Below are 13,890 nucleotides of genomic sequence, written 5' to 3' on the forward strand. Positions count from 1 at the left end.
ACAAGGATCAGGTTTCTGCTTTTTGCAGATGATGTGGTCCTGTTGGCTGCATCAGAACGCGATCTCCGGCTTTCGCTGGAGTGATTCGCAGCCGAAGGTGAATCAGCTCGGATGAGGATCAGCTCCTCTAAATCCGAGACCATGGTCTTGACTCGGAAAATGGTTAGAACGGCTTCTCCGGGTCAAAGATGGAGCTCGAGATTGAAAGGCAGATTGGTGCTGCTTCTGGAGTGATGCGGGTGTTGTACCGATCTGTCGTGGTGAAGAGAGAGCTGATTTACCGGTCAGTCTATTCCTCATCTATGGGCACGGGCTTTGGGTAGTGACCAAAAGAAGGAGATCGGGGATACAAGCGGCCAAAAAGAGTTTTCTCCGCAGGGTGTCTGGGCTCTCCCTAAAGCTTGATTCATGCTTCTGCGTCTGCGTCAGTGCAGAGACACACAACGCCATTATCTGTCCTTGCGGGCCTGCTGGAGAGCCCCGCAAGGACGTACGGAGTCTAGCTCTCTGTCCTAAACATCCGTCTGTCGAGATGGAGAACGCAAGCTTGTGATTGGTCAGGGCACCGCTGTCGTCTACACCGCTGCCATTGCACCCTCAAAACATAAAGAGTGCTGAGAATAACTAGCGGCAGACACAGAGAAGCTTGAAGAACACCCAAAAATATGAACGTTTAATTCCCCCGTGACTGGAGGAGTGAAAAGATGCGCAGCAGGCATTTTATTTGTGGACGGAAATGACAGGAAACGTGGGTTTAGAGGTGGCGAGCGCATGAAGAGGTGGAGGAGGATGAGAGACAAATTTGTCCATGCTAAAAAGTCTCTTATATACAAAAAAAAAAAAAAACGCAATATGAACACTCTTTCTTGGACCGGATACATGACAGGATACCACAGAACAGCGCTACGCCCTCTGCTGTCCTGTAGGGGAATTGCTTTGCAACGCTCCCCAGGAGACGGAGAAGTATGAGGGCAAAATGTCTCCGTCCGTACGTGCGTGTCTCTCCCTGTTGGAGCTGACGGAGAAGCATGAATCAGGCTTCAGACATAAGGTGAGAAGCTCGGTCAACTGGGAGGGGCTTGGAATAGGTCCACTGCTCCTCCACATTGAGAGGAGCCAATTGAGGTGCCTCAGGCATGTGATTATTATGCCTCCTGGATGCCTCCATGGTGAGGTTTTCCGGGCGTCCAACCCAGGACATGCTGGATGGACTATGTTTCTTGGCTGGCCAGGGAACGCCTTGGGATCCCCCCGGAGGAGCTGGCCCAAGTGGCTGCGGAGAGGGAAGTCTGGGCCTCTCTGCTTAGGCTTATGACAGGTTTATGACAAAGGTACAAATCCTGATAATCCATCTGGATGATTTGAGGCCAGAAGTGACTTGATGTGAAACTGTGACAACAGTTTGCTCATGGGTTTAAAACACTTACTATTTATGGTCAAATGTCTGCCTTAAAATATGGATTTGATCCAGTGTGTGACATTTCAGTAAAAATCTAGAAACAACCATCTGCAGATTCAAGCGGTGCCATGAGGAAAGAACAACTGGGCCAAGTGGGTTTCTTTATACCCGTTTCAATTTCAAGTTTACAAAAATCTTTATTTAACATTTATGAAAAGATCAGTGGGAACATGAAGTTCTGCTCGAGACGGTTAAAGCTTAGCTGCACAGTGGCCAGTCGCAGTGGTTAGAGCTGTTGCCTTGCAGCAAGAAGGTCCCGGGTTCGCTTCCCGGCCTGGGATCTTTCTGCATGGAGTCTGCATGTTCTCCCTGTGCATGCACGGGTTCTCTCCAGGTACTCCGACTTCCTCCCACAGTCCAAAAACATGACTGTTAGGTTGATTGGTCTGTCTAAATTGTCCTTAGGTGTGTGTGTGTGTGTGTGATTGTTTGTCCTGTGTGTCTCTGTAATGCCCTGCGATGGACTGGCTCTCTGTCCAGGGTGTACCCCGCCTGATTGCCCGTTGACCGCTGGAGCTAGGCACCAGCACCCTGCAACCCAGCGTGGACAAGCGGGTTCAGACAATGGATGGATGGATGAAGGTTAAAGCTTACTTGTGATGAAGGGAGGGACCTTTTTCTAAATCTAAACTGTTAGAGGTTAATTCTATAAACCAGGGTAGTAGCTGCAAAGGTGTAAAACAAATGTGCCTAAAACACATCAGTACACCAAATTTTCAGTCATATCAGTTCAAACATTTCTCAAAATAAAAGCTGCCGATTAAATGTTAGGATTTGGTTTTTGAGAAACCATCTGTTGCTGGTTATCTGCTCAACAGGAAAGATTAGCATGCTGTTTGGAGCCCGTTCCAGAGGCGAGGGCCGTAATAACTAAAAGACGCCTCGCCGTGAGTGTGTGTCCTGACTTTAGGAATGACAAGGAGATGGCTGCCAGAGGAGCACAGGGACCGCGAGGGTTCATATGGTAAAAGCAGTTGTAAGAGATAAGATGGGCCAATAACATTGACACAAAACCACTAAAAGTATCTTAAAATTGATCTTGAAACATACGGGGAGCCAATGCAGTGATTCTAAAACCGGAGTGATGTGCTCCCGCTTCCCGGTCTTCGTCAGGACATGTGCTGCTGAGTTTTGTAAAAGTTGTAGACCTGAAGTACTCTTTTTGGGAAGACCAGAAAGCAGGGCATTGCAGTAATCAATTCTACTGGTTATAAAAGCATGCATCAGCGTCTCCGTATTGGTTTGAGAGAGAATGGGTCGGACTCTGGCGATGTTCTTGAGATGATAAAAATCTTTTTTAGTGATGTTTTTAATGTGGGGGATAAAAGACAGCTCAGAGTCCAAAATCACACCCAGGTTCTTCACTCTGGATTAAAAGACAAATATTGTAGTTTTGGTAAATGTTTCTCTCTCTGGGCCTCATGACCGATGACTAAAACTTCAGTTTTGTCCTGGTTGAGCTGGAGAGTTTTCTGCCATCCAGGATTTAATGTCTATGTGGCAGTGTGAGCATCCTGTCACAGTGTCCCGATTGATCATGCGCCCTGGCTACTTGGGCAAGGGGATGTCCCTTTGGCTTACTGGTTAGTGCGCGTGACTCTCACCCGGGAGTCTGGGGATTGAATCCCACCCGGGCCCTCCTTTTTCCACCTTGCCACATCTAAAAGCATCAAGAGACACAGCGATGTACAACTGTGTATCATCAGCGTAACTGTGGAAATTCTTGAATCTAACCCTAACCGCAGAGGGGAAGAATGTGGCGAGAGGTTCTGGTCCGAATAAATTGGAGCCTCCTGCCAGATGAGAGCGAGTCAAATAGACTGTGTCCAGGGTGAGACGTGTCTGCTGTGATCCGACCTGCACATCTCAATAACATGGAGGGGAGTTTGCAGCCAATGACCTTCTCAGCAGAGCGGACAACACACTGCAGTCTTTTCATGTCCCCGATGGTGGCTCGATGATTGCGGTTTAGAACTGATTCATAGACTGTACTGAAAGGTTGAATTTCTTCAGCTGCCTCAGGAAGTACATCCTCTACTGGGCCTTTTTTTATGATGGAGGTGATGGTGGGCTCCCACTTGAGGTCTTGGGTACACCCAGGAAGTAAAGTACACTCCCATCACCCCGCTTCTCCTCCAGCTTCACTGGCTGCCAGTCAATCTCAGGGTTCATTTTAAGATCCTGGTTCTGGTCTATAGGGCCTTACATGGACAAACACCATCTTACATTGGTGATCTTCTTAGTCCCTACACCCCCAGCAGGTCCCTGAGGTCCAGTGACCAAAGCCTACTGGTTGTGCAGCGCACCAGGCTAAAGACCAAAGGTGACAGATCGTTTGCTGCTGTGGCCCCCAGACTCTGGAACTCTCTCCCATTGAGCCTGAGATCAGTGGACTCAGTGGTCTCCTTTAAACTCACCTGTTCAAGCTGGTTTTAGTGACCTTCATCACCACCCTCTCCTTATTTTGCCCTTTCTGCCTATTCCACCTTTCCCGGGATTCACTGATTCCCCTATTTCCTATTCATTTTCTCTCTCCGTTTCCTTAAATGTTTTAATCAAAAATTTTTCCCCCATTTAGACATATTTTTATGTTTAAAATTTTTTGTTTTCTTCAAGCGCCTCTTGAATTTTTATCTTGAGTGTGGCTATATAAAAGATTGTTTTCTTTCTTTCATCCATGGAGGGAGTTGCTGCTTTATGAGGCCCATTTAGAAAACCCCAGGTGTCACTTCTGTTGTTTTCTTCTCGCTGGTTTCTGACTGTTTCACACCCACAGGAGGCCATATTATCCTGTCAGAGGCTATTTGCTCCGTGAACATCACACCTCTTTTATTTTGCTGACCGATGGAGCAGAGTTCAGACACAGGTACTGAGGTTGGAGAACCAATAACTGAAGCAACATTTGGTGACATTTAAACTGGATATTGCAATTTTAACTGGTTCTGAAGTGTATTGTTATAATTTATTTATTCTAAAATCTGGTTTTGCAATCAGATAATTGCAGAATGGTGTGAATTTTGCTTTGCGTAAAGTTTTTTTTTGTTGTTGTTGTTTTAAAGGCCAAAAGGAAATTAAAATCCTTTGCTTGGGCGCTTCCTTTTCTACTGGCCACCTGGCATTTTCTTGTCAAAGTTTTGATTTTCTGATAAAAATCTGAACATCAGAAAAGAAAGAAAATTGAGTTCTGTCTATTTTCAAGCTGAAATCAGAGGCTAAAAATGCAGAAAATCATACTTTCCAAATAAATTTCATAATTTGTATTGATTTTCTGTGATTTTTGTTTCTAAATAAAAGAAACTGAAATTTACATTTTCAGCTAAGTTTGATTATTTGCAAGTCATTCATTTAGGTTTTGATAAAACTAAATCTGATCTTGGAAGACTTTTTGCTTTTTTTAATGAATGAATATGAATAAAGATGCTGTTGGGTGGTAATATGATGCTGGTTTAATTGACCCTTGGTGTGTGAGCGTGAATGCAAAACAAGTAACGCAACAGAATGGATGGGCAAGAAGAAAGGCCACAATAAAAGGACAACTCCATCTGGATATTTACCATCATTACCTTTAATTATGTCTGTCTGTTGTTGACATATGAAGAACTATTGCTAAAATAAATGAGATCAGTAAAATAATTTAGCTGTGATCTAACCTTAAACAACTTGGCACAAACAGCTTTAACACTAACAAGGAAAACATCCAACCTCTAAAGAATGAAGGTGCGTGATTTATGAGCGAGTATTTTAAGGTACATTCATATAATGTCTAATAATTTACATAAAAAATTCATAAACACAAGGTAAAAAATATCCACATAAATCTTTAAGTTCTTTGTGTAATCCAAGCTAATAAAACCAGAATGGTTGATGTACTAATCAAGACTGTAACAAACACCAACTAAAACAAGCTGCATAAGCATAAAGAGTCTTTCTGGGAACTAACATGAAACTAGTGATGGTTCCTGTTTTAAAATGTAGTTCTGCCCTCTACTGGTAAAACAGGGAGTGATCAACAAACAAGAAAACAGGAACTTGATTCAATTATGTTTAAATTACTTCTTAAAACACAAAGAAATGCATCATTATAAACAAAACAGCTCCCTCTACTTGGTTTATTCTAACCATTAATCCCAAAATAATGAAAAGTTTAATTATATCAATGGAAAATTAGATTAGCAATAAAGGTCAGTGCTGATATAAAAATCATAAACACGACAAAGAAAAACAATTAAACTGTGAAACTAATCTTCAAAATTTGGCAAAAGATCACAATCACCTCACATGAATTTATTCATGAAGGTGGAAAACTAGGAAAAAATTACAAACAATGAAGAAATCATTGTTTTGCTTTCATGCGTTATAGAGAATTGGCTAATTTTCCTAAAACACATCACCTAGGCTTGTTATTATTTCAATCTGGAGGGTTATTGGCACGTTGAAAGAATCTCCTGGCAGCTTTTGTAAACTTTCACCAAGCAGCCGAGACGAGGTTTTGAGCTCTGAAAGTTAAAAAAGGGACATTCATCAGAGGTTTTCTTTGTGTGTGTGTGTGTGTGTGTTATAGAAGAAAGATGAAGAAAAAACTGACTTTGACGCTCACCTGAAACAACGGCACAACACTTGACACTTCATTAGGCTCGAAAGGCTCCTTCAACAGCACACACAGGTAATAGATGATCTGATGCTGAAATAAAAGCATTTCATTTTAATACAAGTCTCCCTGAAAACTTATATTTACATCTGCTTACACACCATGTAAATAGCTTCATTGATGACAATATCTTTGATCTTGCTCATCTCAATGAAAGTGGTGACCTCGCGACCTGAGGCGTAGCTGGAGGACACCTGGATGCCCAAGGAGCCGATCACCAGAAGAGACTCGTGGTCTACCTTCACAAAATGGATGTGAAGCATCATCCCAACGAGGGTGATGAGGATAGCACTGGAGAGAACCGCTGTGTTCTAAAAGAGAGAGGAAACGATTGCATGCAGATTTTAGAGAAAATGCACTGATTGTGGATATGGATGCTGATACCATTTGTGTGAAATATTGGTTAGTAAAGGTGAGTTTAATGACCAGAATTTTTTTTTTAAAGATTTTTCTATTTCTATTTGTCAATGGTGCATTCACAGACTTGGCAAATAAAGAAAAAAAATTTAGATTCAGACTCATTGATTACTGGTTAAGCTGATCATGCTATATATGCCAGAATTAGCTGACTTTTTTTTTTTGTGGATTTAAATCATTAAAACAATAAAATAAACAGAGTATTAAGATCATAAACTTACACTACTGTCTACAAAAATAGCATTTATAAAATGTTATAAAATTACTTAAAAGCATATTTTGATATGAGAACTGAGAACCTCACCAAATTTTGATTTTTTGTTTTATTGTCTTTGACTAAATCTCGAATATTTGACATCTCCCCAGAGAGCATTTTAATATTATAGTAAATGATAAAAAGCACAGTGGTCTCGAGTCATGGTCCTCAAGAGCCACCGATCTGCAGGTTAGAGGTTTCTCTGCTTCAACACAACAGATTGTTAACAGTAGGGATTGCATCATAGTTCTGCAGAGCTTGAGCGCCTACTGAACATGTAATGTAACCACTGGATCACGTGTTGGAACAGGGAAACTACTAAAACATGCAGGGTAGTGGCCATCGAGGACAAGGACCGGACACCAGTGATTTAAAGGAACCTGAAATACCTTGTCTTACCTGTGTGAAGAAGAACACAGCATAAGCTAACAGCCACACAGAGCAGGTGTAGACCATCACCTTCCCAATGGACACCTTGGGAGAGCTAACAGTAAACTCCCTGCAAAAGCTGGAGTGACTATGGCAGTCCAGAGTAATTGGTTTGCCATTTATGTCTGTGAAGGCTTCTTCCTCCATTGTGTAAAGCCCAAATGTAGAGTATGAAGGAGAAAAGCTAGCACTTAGCTAGTGCTAGCAGCTAGGTGACCTAGTCAGAATTAGCAGTGAGCTAACGCCTTCTGTTATAAATATTATTTTGCTACGCAATATAAGGGCAGACGTGAACAAAAAACTGAGAAAAAAACACAAGCAACTTTTGTTTAACCAAAAAATAAAAATCCCTAAGCTACTGAATCACCTAGCTCCACCTCTGATGCATTGTTTTAGACACCTGGACGTCCCGAGTACAAGTTGTGCTTAAACAATAGAGCTGATAAACAAAGAAACGTCTGCATTTCAGCAACCATATACATTTCAATACTATCAATACACATTAACATTTATAGTATGTCATGGATCATTAATATGATTTTAACCAGATCGTTTCAAAATCAACACTTGTCTCGGCGTGCACCGGTGGCAATACAAGCGATCGTAAAAGCAGCTGGAAGACGCAAAGCATTGTGGGTACTGGCCGTAATGCGTAAACTCTTCATCTTTATTCGTTTGAGTCGTTTTGTATCTTTTATTAAAATTTATTTAACTGTATAACAGAAATTCAAGTGTTTTAGCATTTTTATAAATAAAATAGATATCCACAGATTTTAATGTGTACAAGAAGAGCCAGGACAACGGACTTCATTTCCCACCATGCATTGCGTTTCAATGGCTTTTGACCTCTGGGTAAAAACAAGCCGATCAGCTGCAACAACATCTCTGACGAGATGCTGATACAACAGCTTTGCTCAGCCGGCTGGTTAGCTATGTGGCGGTTGGTAAAATGGTCCTAGATTATAATTCCTGGGGTTAGGTCTCGTCGGGACATCGTTTTTAGAAAAAAAAAATCGTCTGTTGGACGGGAAGCCACCGTTAGGTAGGTCAGTGGACTAAAAATACTACTTGTTATGTTTGAACCGTGTCTCTTTGTGTAGTAGCGAGTCTTAGCTAGGCTGTTTACTGGCTGATGTGGGGAAAGTTGGACACTCTTGTCGAGCTTGGAGAGCTGTAATTAGACACTCAACACCGTCTGGTTGTGTTGCAACATGTCCAAAACAAACAAACAACTCCCTCCATATAAATAAACAAAAGAGAAATGATTGAGGGAGGTGTATCCAAAGCTGCCAGTGCTACCTAACTTTGTTTTATGCCAAAATGACAAAAATGGCATTACTAGCCTTTGTGTTTGTCAACATTATTGTTGTTGTTGTTGTGAAATCAAAGGGTCTGAGCCTTACGTTGATGACATTGTTAGTATTGAAGAGATGACATCTCCTCTTATTTAGTGGTCCAACTAAATGTCCATTTCCACACAGGCCGTCCAGATTTATTATCAGATTTGTGACTTTCCAGGTTTAACATGAGTGGTCAGAGTCCAGCAGTGGACAAAGGGATGAACACGGTCCTCGTCTGCCAGGAGAGCTACGCCTGCGGAGGCTCGGATGAGGCTTATTTTGAGTGTGACGAATGCGGCAGCTTGCAGTGCGTCCGCTGTGAGCTGGAGCTTCATCGCCAGGAGCGCATGAAGAATCACGACCGGGTTCGGATCACGCCAGGCCATGTTCCTTTCTGTGACTCCTGCAAAGGGGATGGCGGCTGTGCCGTCAGACTCCGAGCAGTGGTGCGCTGCCAGGGTTGTAAGATCAACCTATGTGTGGACTGCCAGAAGCGCACTCACAGTGGAGTCAACAAGAGGAAGCACCCTCTGACAGCTTATCCGCCTGCCAAAGCTCCTCAGGAGAGCAGCGTGACTGCTGGGGAGTCGGAGATGGAGATCCTCAAATCCAAGCTGGAGAAGGTCTGCAGCTTCCTGTTAGTTGATGAGAGGGAGGAGATGAAGGTAGGGATCTAAAAGTTTAGTTAACATCTCACGGCTTCTTCTTTTTAAATGTTACGGTGATTAAACCACCTGGTGTGGGTTCTCAGGTGAAAGACGAGGAGGAATTTGTCGACAGACTGGCCTGTGATCCTGATGAGCTTCTCAAGGTGGTCTCTATATTTGGCAACACTGGGGAAGGCAAATCTCACACCCTGAACCACACCTTCTTTCTTGGAAGGGAAGTGTTCAAGACCTCCCCCACCCAAGAGTCATGCACTGTGGGTGTTTGGGCAGCTTTGGACCCTTTGCACAGGGTCGTCATCATCGACACAGAAGGCTTACTTGGGGCTGGTATGGAACAAATACCTGATCTGGCTAAAATTCTGATGTACACATACACATAATAACCATTCCCTCATTGTCTTCCTCTTTTTAGGAGCTAATCAGGGTCAGCGAACACGGCTGCTCCTCAAGGTCCTGGCCATCTCTGATGTGGTTATCTATCGGACGCATGCCGACCGTCTCCATGACGATCTCTTCAAGTTCCTGGGTGATGCATCGGACGCCTACCTGAAGCATTTTACACGGGAGCTGAAAGCGACCACCACCCGGTGTGGACTAGACGTTCCGTTGTCGACTCTGGGCCCAGCAGTTATCATTTTCCATGAAACCGTTCACACCAAACTCCTGGGATCAGGTTTCCACCTTGCTTTAAGCCTTGTTTGAATTAAAACATTTCCTGCAGAATGACAATGTTGTCCTTTTTCTCTGTGTGTTTTTGTTGTCCAAATTCAGACAAACCATCGGAATCGTCCGAACGTCTGCTCCAGGAGCGTTTCAGGAAACTCGGCTTGTTTCCCGAAGCTTTCAGCTCAGTCCAGTACCGCGGAACTCGGACCTACAACCCTCCTACAGACTTCAGCGGTTTGCTGCGCAGCCTGGAGCACCAACTGGATAACAACACCACCCGATCACCACGTTCTGCGAGCGTCATCTTTAAGGCGCTGCAGGTAAGCGTGATAATTCAAGGCCTGATTTTAAAGGGGCATTATGGAAGTCTGACAGCCAAAACATGTATAGAAATGATAATCAAAGAAATAATAAATGTCTTCTTCATACATTCTCCTGCAATGCCCTGGTCCTGTAGGATGAGCCCTGGCATTTTTACTGTGATTGCCTGTTTTTCTGTAAAATCACAGAAAAAGAGAGCTGCTCGGGTCGAGCAGGCTGCTTCATGCGCGTTCACGCTCAGGCATCGCCCGTAGCATTTGCTATCCGTAGCTTTAGCAGCAGAGAGAGAGGCAGTGCCACTTTGTCGCTGTTCCTAACGCCTAGTGACAAAGCTAGCTACATTTCTGAGGACCCTTAGCTACTTTCTGTAGAACTTTCTTCTAGATATTTCCTGCAAATTAGCAACAAAATAGCCATTTTTGCTCCGAACCGTTCTTTGGTTTGACCATGGACGTAATTTGGGGGGGGGGGGGGGGGGGGGGGGGGACAGGGGGGACATGCCCCCCCCCCCCACTTTTTCCAAAGTCAAGTTTTGACCCCTGCACTTTTTACCATCCAAAAACAATATTACACTATATTAAATTGACACTGGTTCAGCTCTAGGACCAAGCGGAAAACAACCGTTTGTGTTGAAGCCGGTTTCCCATTAGAACATACTGTAAAGAAACCCCCGTGTCCCCCCCACTTTTAAACTGAAAATTACATCCATGGGTTTGACGTTATTTCAGCTGTCCTCAAGGATATAAAAGTTACAGATACTGTAAATGCTACTAGAGTGTAGCTCACCTAGTAAGACGTCTGACTCTCATGCAGAAGACCTGGGTTTGATTCTGGGTGTGAACATAGTTAATTTAGAGTTTCTTTTATACATTAATGGTATATTTTATTACAGTAAGATGACCAAATTTTTATCTGAGACTCGCCGAACGGCATTGAATTCACAGATAAAAAAGATGTGGGTTCAACTTTCATTCTGGAACAATTTTTCAAGCAAGGGAAGGGAATGATCTGAGCATGCAGGAGGACTGACCCATCATAAACCTTTGTCGGCTGTGCTGAAGAGAAAGGTACAGAACCAAATTATTTAATTAATTAGCTGCGTGTTCTCCTGTCCTCTGTCCTCCGGGCCCCACACACACACACACACACACACACACACACACACACACACGCACACACACACACACACACACACACACACACACACACACACACACACACACACACACACACACACACACACACACACACACACAGCTGACTGTCTCAGCTGTTATTTTCATTAAGGAGTGTGCACGTACAGCATGCGCGCCTCGTGCACGAGCCTACTATTGAAGCTGCCGTTATGCTTTTGGCCTGAGTGGGGCGATCACGAGCATAAAAATTCAAAAGTCCGTAAAGTCCCTTTAAGGTTACGGAATATTTCCTTTTACTAACCACCTCCCTTTTTCAGGCCTTGAGTGAGAGCTTCAGTGGAGACATTCCAGATGAACATTTGACCAGTAACTCCTTCTTTCCTGATGAGTACTTCACCTGCTCCAGCATCTGTCTCAGCTGTGGGTACGTGTCTCTCTGCTCTCCTAAGAATAACCCACGATTGTCCGGTTAACAGCTTTCAGATCTAATCTAAACGTCTAAATACTAATAATTTTCATCGTTGTTCGGACATTTCTGGACCTAATAGTTGATCTCCAACGTGCAGGTCGGGCTGCAAGAGTAGCATGAATCACCTAAAAGAAGAGCTCGACCACGAAGCCAAACATCGCTGCCGCTTCTCTGCGCAGTATGATAACCGCATCTACACATGCAAGGCAAGTACAAGCAGAGCAGCACGTGGAAAATATTCCAGTTTTTTCAGACTCTGAGTGATGGTGCTGAAACTATTCAGGCCTGCTACGAGGGAGGAAAGGAAGTCATAGTGGTTCCCAAAACGACAGCCTCCTCGGACTCTCCGTGGTTTGGCTTGGCCATCTATGCTTGGTCAGGGTGAGTTCACACAGCTGGAAAATGCAGCATGCCGGTGTCATTTTGATGCCGAAACTGAGTTTTTTTGTTTTTGTCCAGATATGTAATCGAGTGTCCCAACTGTGGAGTGATCTACAGAAGCAGGCAGTATTGGTACGGAAACCAGGATCCAGTGGAAACAGTGGTCAGGACAGAGATCCAGCACATCTGGCCAGGGGTGAGAGAGAAAGCTTTTATATTTCTGTAATTAAAGTGAGTCACGCTTGAATAAAGACGAATTAAACCAGTTTTTACTACATTTTGTCACATCATTGCAGTCGGATGGCTTTTTGAAAGACAACAACAATGCTGCTCAGAGGTTGCTGGACGGCGTCAAATACATTTCTCAGTCCGTGTCTGAGCTCAGTGTCAAACCTGCCAAAGCCGTCACCTCCTGGATCACAGACCAGATCGCCCCCACATACTGGACACCCAACTCGCTTATCCTGGTACTAAAACATAAAAGAGCCTCAACACTTGTAAATATTGTGCCTGCTTCAAGTGTTTTTCCCCTTTTCCGGTTGTGGTAGAATTGTCATAAATGTGGGGAGGAGTTTCAGCTCAATGGCACCAAGCACCACTGCCGGGCCTGTGGAGAGGGTTTCTGTGACACCTGCTCTTCTAAAACCCGTCCGGTCCCAGAAAGGGGGTGGGGCCTTGCACCTGTTCGAGTCTGTGATGCCTGTTTCCACAACAGGGGAATTCCTACAGGTAAGCAAATAAATCCACATATGTAAATGAACCTCGCCTGCACCAGTACATCCTGGTTACGTTTTGTTGCGTTAGTTTCCTGAGTGCAGCTGGGTTGCGTTTGATGTTTTTGTTTTGTAGAGTTACTGGATGCTGCATTAGAGGAGGAGGGAGGCACCCTGATAGCCAGGAAGGTTGGGGAGGCAGTTCAGAACACATTTGGTGCTGTGGTCGGTGCCATTGACATACCGCTTGGTGAGTATTGCTTCTGTGCAGAATAGTAGAAGAAATTTGTGTAACGAGTTGGAATTAAGAGTCCTTTAAACATTCCATATTACCATTCGGCATTCCTGAATCTAAAAATTTGTTGAATGATTAGAGTGTCCGTTTGGATTCAGTCGCTTGCTCCTTCCTTTGTTCCCAGGCCTGGTAAAGGACGCAGCTCGCCCAGCCTACTGGGTCCCAGATCAGGACATCCACTCCTGCTGCACGTGCCAAAGGGAGTTTGCTCCACGTCTCTCCATCCACCACTGTCGCGCCTGTGGCCAGGGCGTGTGTGACGACTGCTCGCAGGAACGCCGCCCTGTCCCATCCCGAGGCTGGGACCACCCGGTGCGGGTCTGCGACGGCTGCAGCCAGAAATCTGGAGAGCTCTAGCAGGACAGGAAGCAGGAATCTGTGTTTAAGACACAAATCCGACACAAACAGACTTTTCTCGCTGGCCTTATATAAGTTGGACTAATGTTTTCATTTTTTGTAACACCGGTATCACGTCATTTCAGTTCCTTGATCTCATTTAATGAGGCTAAAAAACACCCCGTCGAAGTGAGAATTTTATAGAGAAACAAGAATCCTGCTTGTTCACAGCTATGTTCAGCTCTAAAATGTGCATGTAGACACTTAAGTCCTTCCGCTCTTTGACAATCCCTCTCAATGGAACAGCTAGCATCGTCTGTCTTAGTCTAGAACTGTTTAGATCTTTTAAAAAGGAA

The 13,890-nt window shown here is 44.1% G+C and overlaps 2 protein-coding genes across 3 annotated transcripts; one reads left to right on the plus strand and one right to left on the minus strand.

Moving 5' to 3' along the window:
- Positions 1 to 5,633: 5,633 nt before the first annotated feature.
- Positions 5,634 to 7,611, minus strand: pigh (phosphatidylinositol glycan anchor biosynthesis, class H). The gene is made up of 4 exons (XM_015947974.3): positions 7,180 to 7,611; positions 6,209 to 6,418; positions 6,057 to 6,140; positions 5,634 to 5,955 (listed from the first exon to the last, which is right to left on the minus strand). The coding sequence occupies exons 1-4, from the start codon at positions 7,354 to 7,356 to the stop codon at positions 5,881 to 5,883; spliced, it is 546 nt and encodes a 181-aa protein (XP_015803460.3). The 5' UTR covers positions 7,357 to 7,611; the 3' UTR covers positions 5,634 to 5,880.
- Positions 7,612 to 8,055: 444 nt separating this feature from the next.
- On the plus strand, positions 8,056 to 13,779 carry zfyve1 (zinc finger, FYVE domain containing 1). 2 transcript variants are annotated; one of them, XM_015947969.3, is made up of 13 exons: positions 8,056 to 8,251; positions 8,728 to 9,214; positions 9,301 to 9,544; positions 9,630 to 9,890; positions 9,989 to 10,203; positions 11,658 to 11,764; positions 11,907 to 12,015; positions 12,093 to 12,190; positions 12,269 to 12,386; positions 12,487 to 12,657; positions 12,739 to 12,919; positions 13,040 to 13,153; positions 13,323 to 13,779. In XM_015947969.3, the coding sequence occupies exons 2-13, from the start codon at positions 8,735 to 8,737 to the stop codon at positions 13,553 to 13,555; spliced, it is 2,331 nt and encodes a 776-aa protein (XP_015803455.3). In that variant the 5' UTR covers positions 8,056 to 8,251; positions 8,728 to 8,734; the 3' UTR covers positions 13,556 to 13,779. The 2 variants fall into 2 exon arrangements, with proteins under 2 accessions (XP_015803455.3, XP_015803456.3); XM_015947970.3 differs by having other exon boundaries at positions 8,066 to 8,255.
- The last annotated feature ends 111 nt before the right edge of the window (positions 13,780 to 13,890 follow it).

This window comes from Nothobranchius furzeri, chromosome 2 (genome assembly GCF_043380555.1).
Source record: "Nothobranchius furzeri strain GRZ-AD chromosome 2, NfurGRZ-RIMD1, whole genome shotgun sequence".
Lineage (NCBI taxonomy): Eukaryota > Metazoa > Chordata > Actinopteri > Cyprinodontiformes > Nothobranchiidae > Nothobranchius > Nothobranchius furzeri.

Excerpts from the sequence above, each read along its gene's own strand:
- pigh (XM_015947974.3), bottom strand. The coding sequence starts at position 7,356 with ATGGAGGAAGAAGCCTTCACAGACATAAATGGCAAACCAATTACTCTG. Across the intron at positions 6,141-6,208 it reads TCAATGAAGCTATTTACATG|CATCAGATCATCTATTACCT; the intron begins GTGTGTAAGCAG and ends CTTTTATTTCAG. Across the intron at positions 5,956-6,056 it reads GTGTTGTGCCGTTGTTTCAG|AGCTCAAAACCTCGTCTCGG; the intron begins GTGAGCGTCAAA and ends TTTAACTTTCAG.
- zfyve1 (XM_015947969.3), top strand. The coding sequence starts at position 8,735 with ATGAGTGGTCAGAGTCCAGCAGTGGACAAAGGGATGAACACGGTCCTC. Across the intron at positions 9,545-9,629 it reads AGAAGGCTTACTTGGGGCTG|GAGCTAATCAGGGTCAGCGA; the intron begins GTATGGAACAAA and ends TCCTCTTTTTAG. Across the intron at positions 11,765-11,906 it reads AGCATCTGTCTCAGCTGTGG|GTCGGGCTGCAAGAGTAGCA; the intron begins GTACGTGTCTCT and ends TCCAACGTGCAG.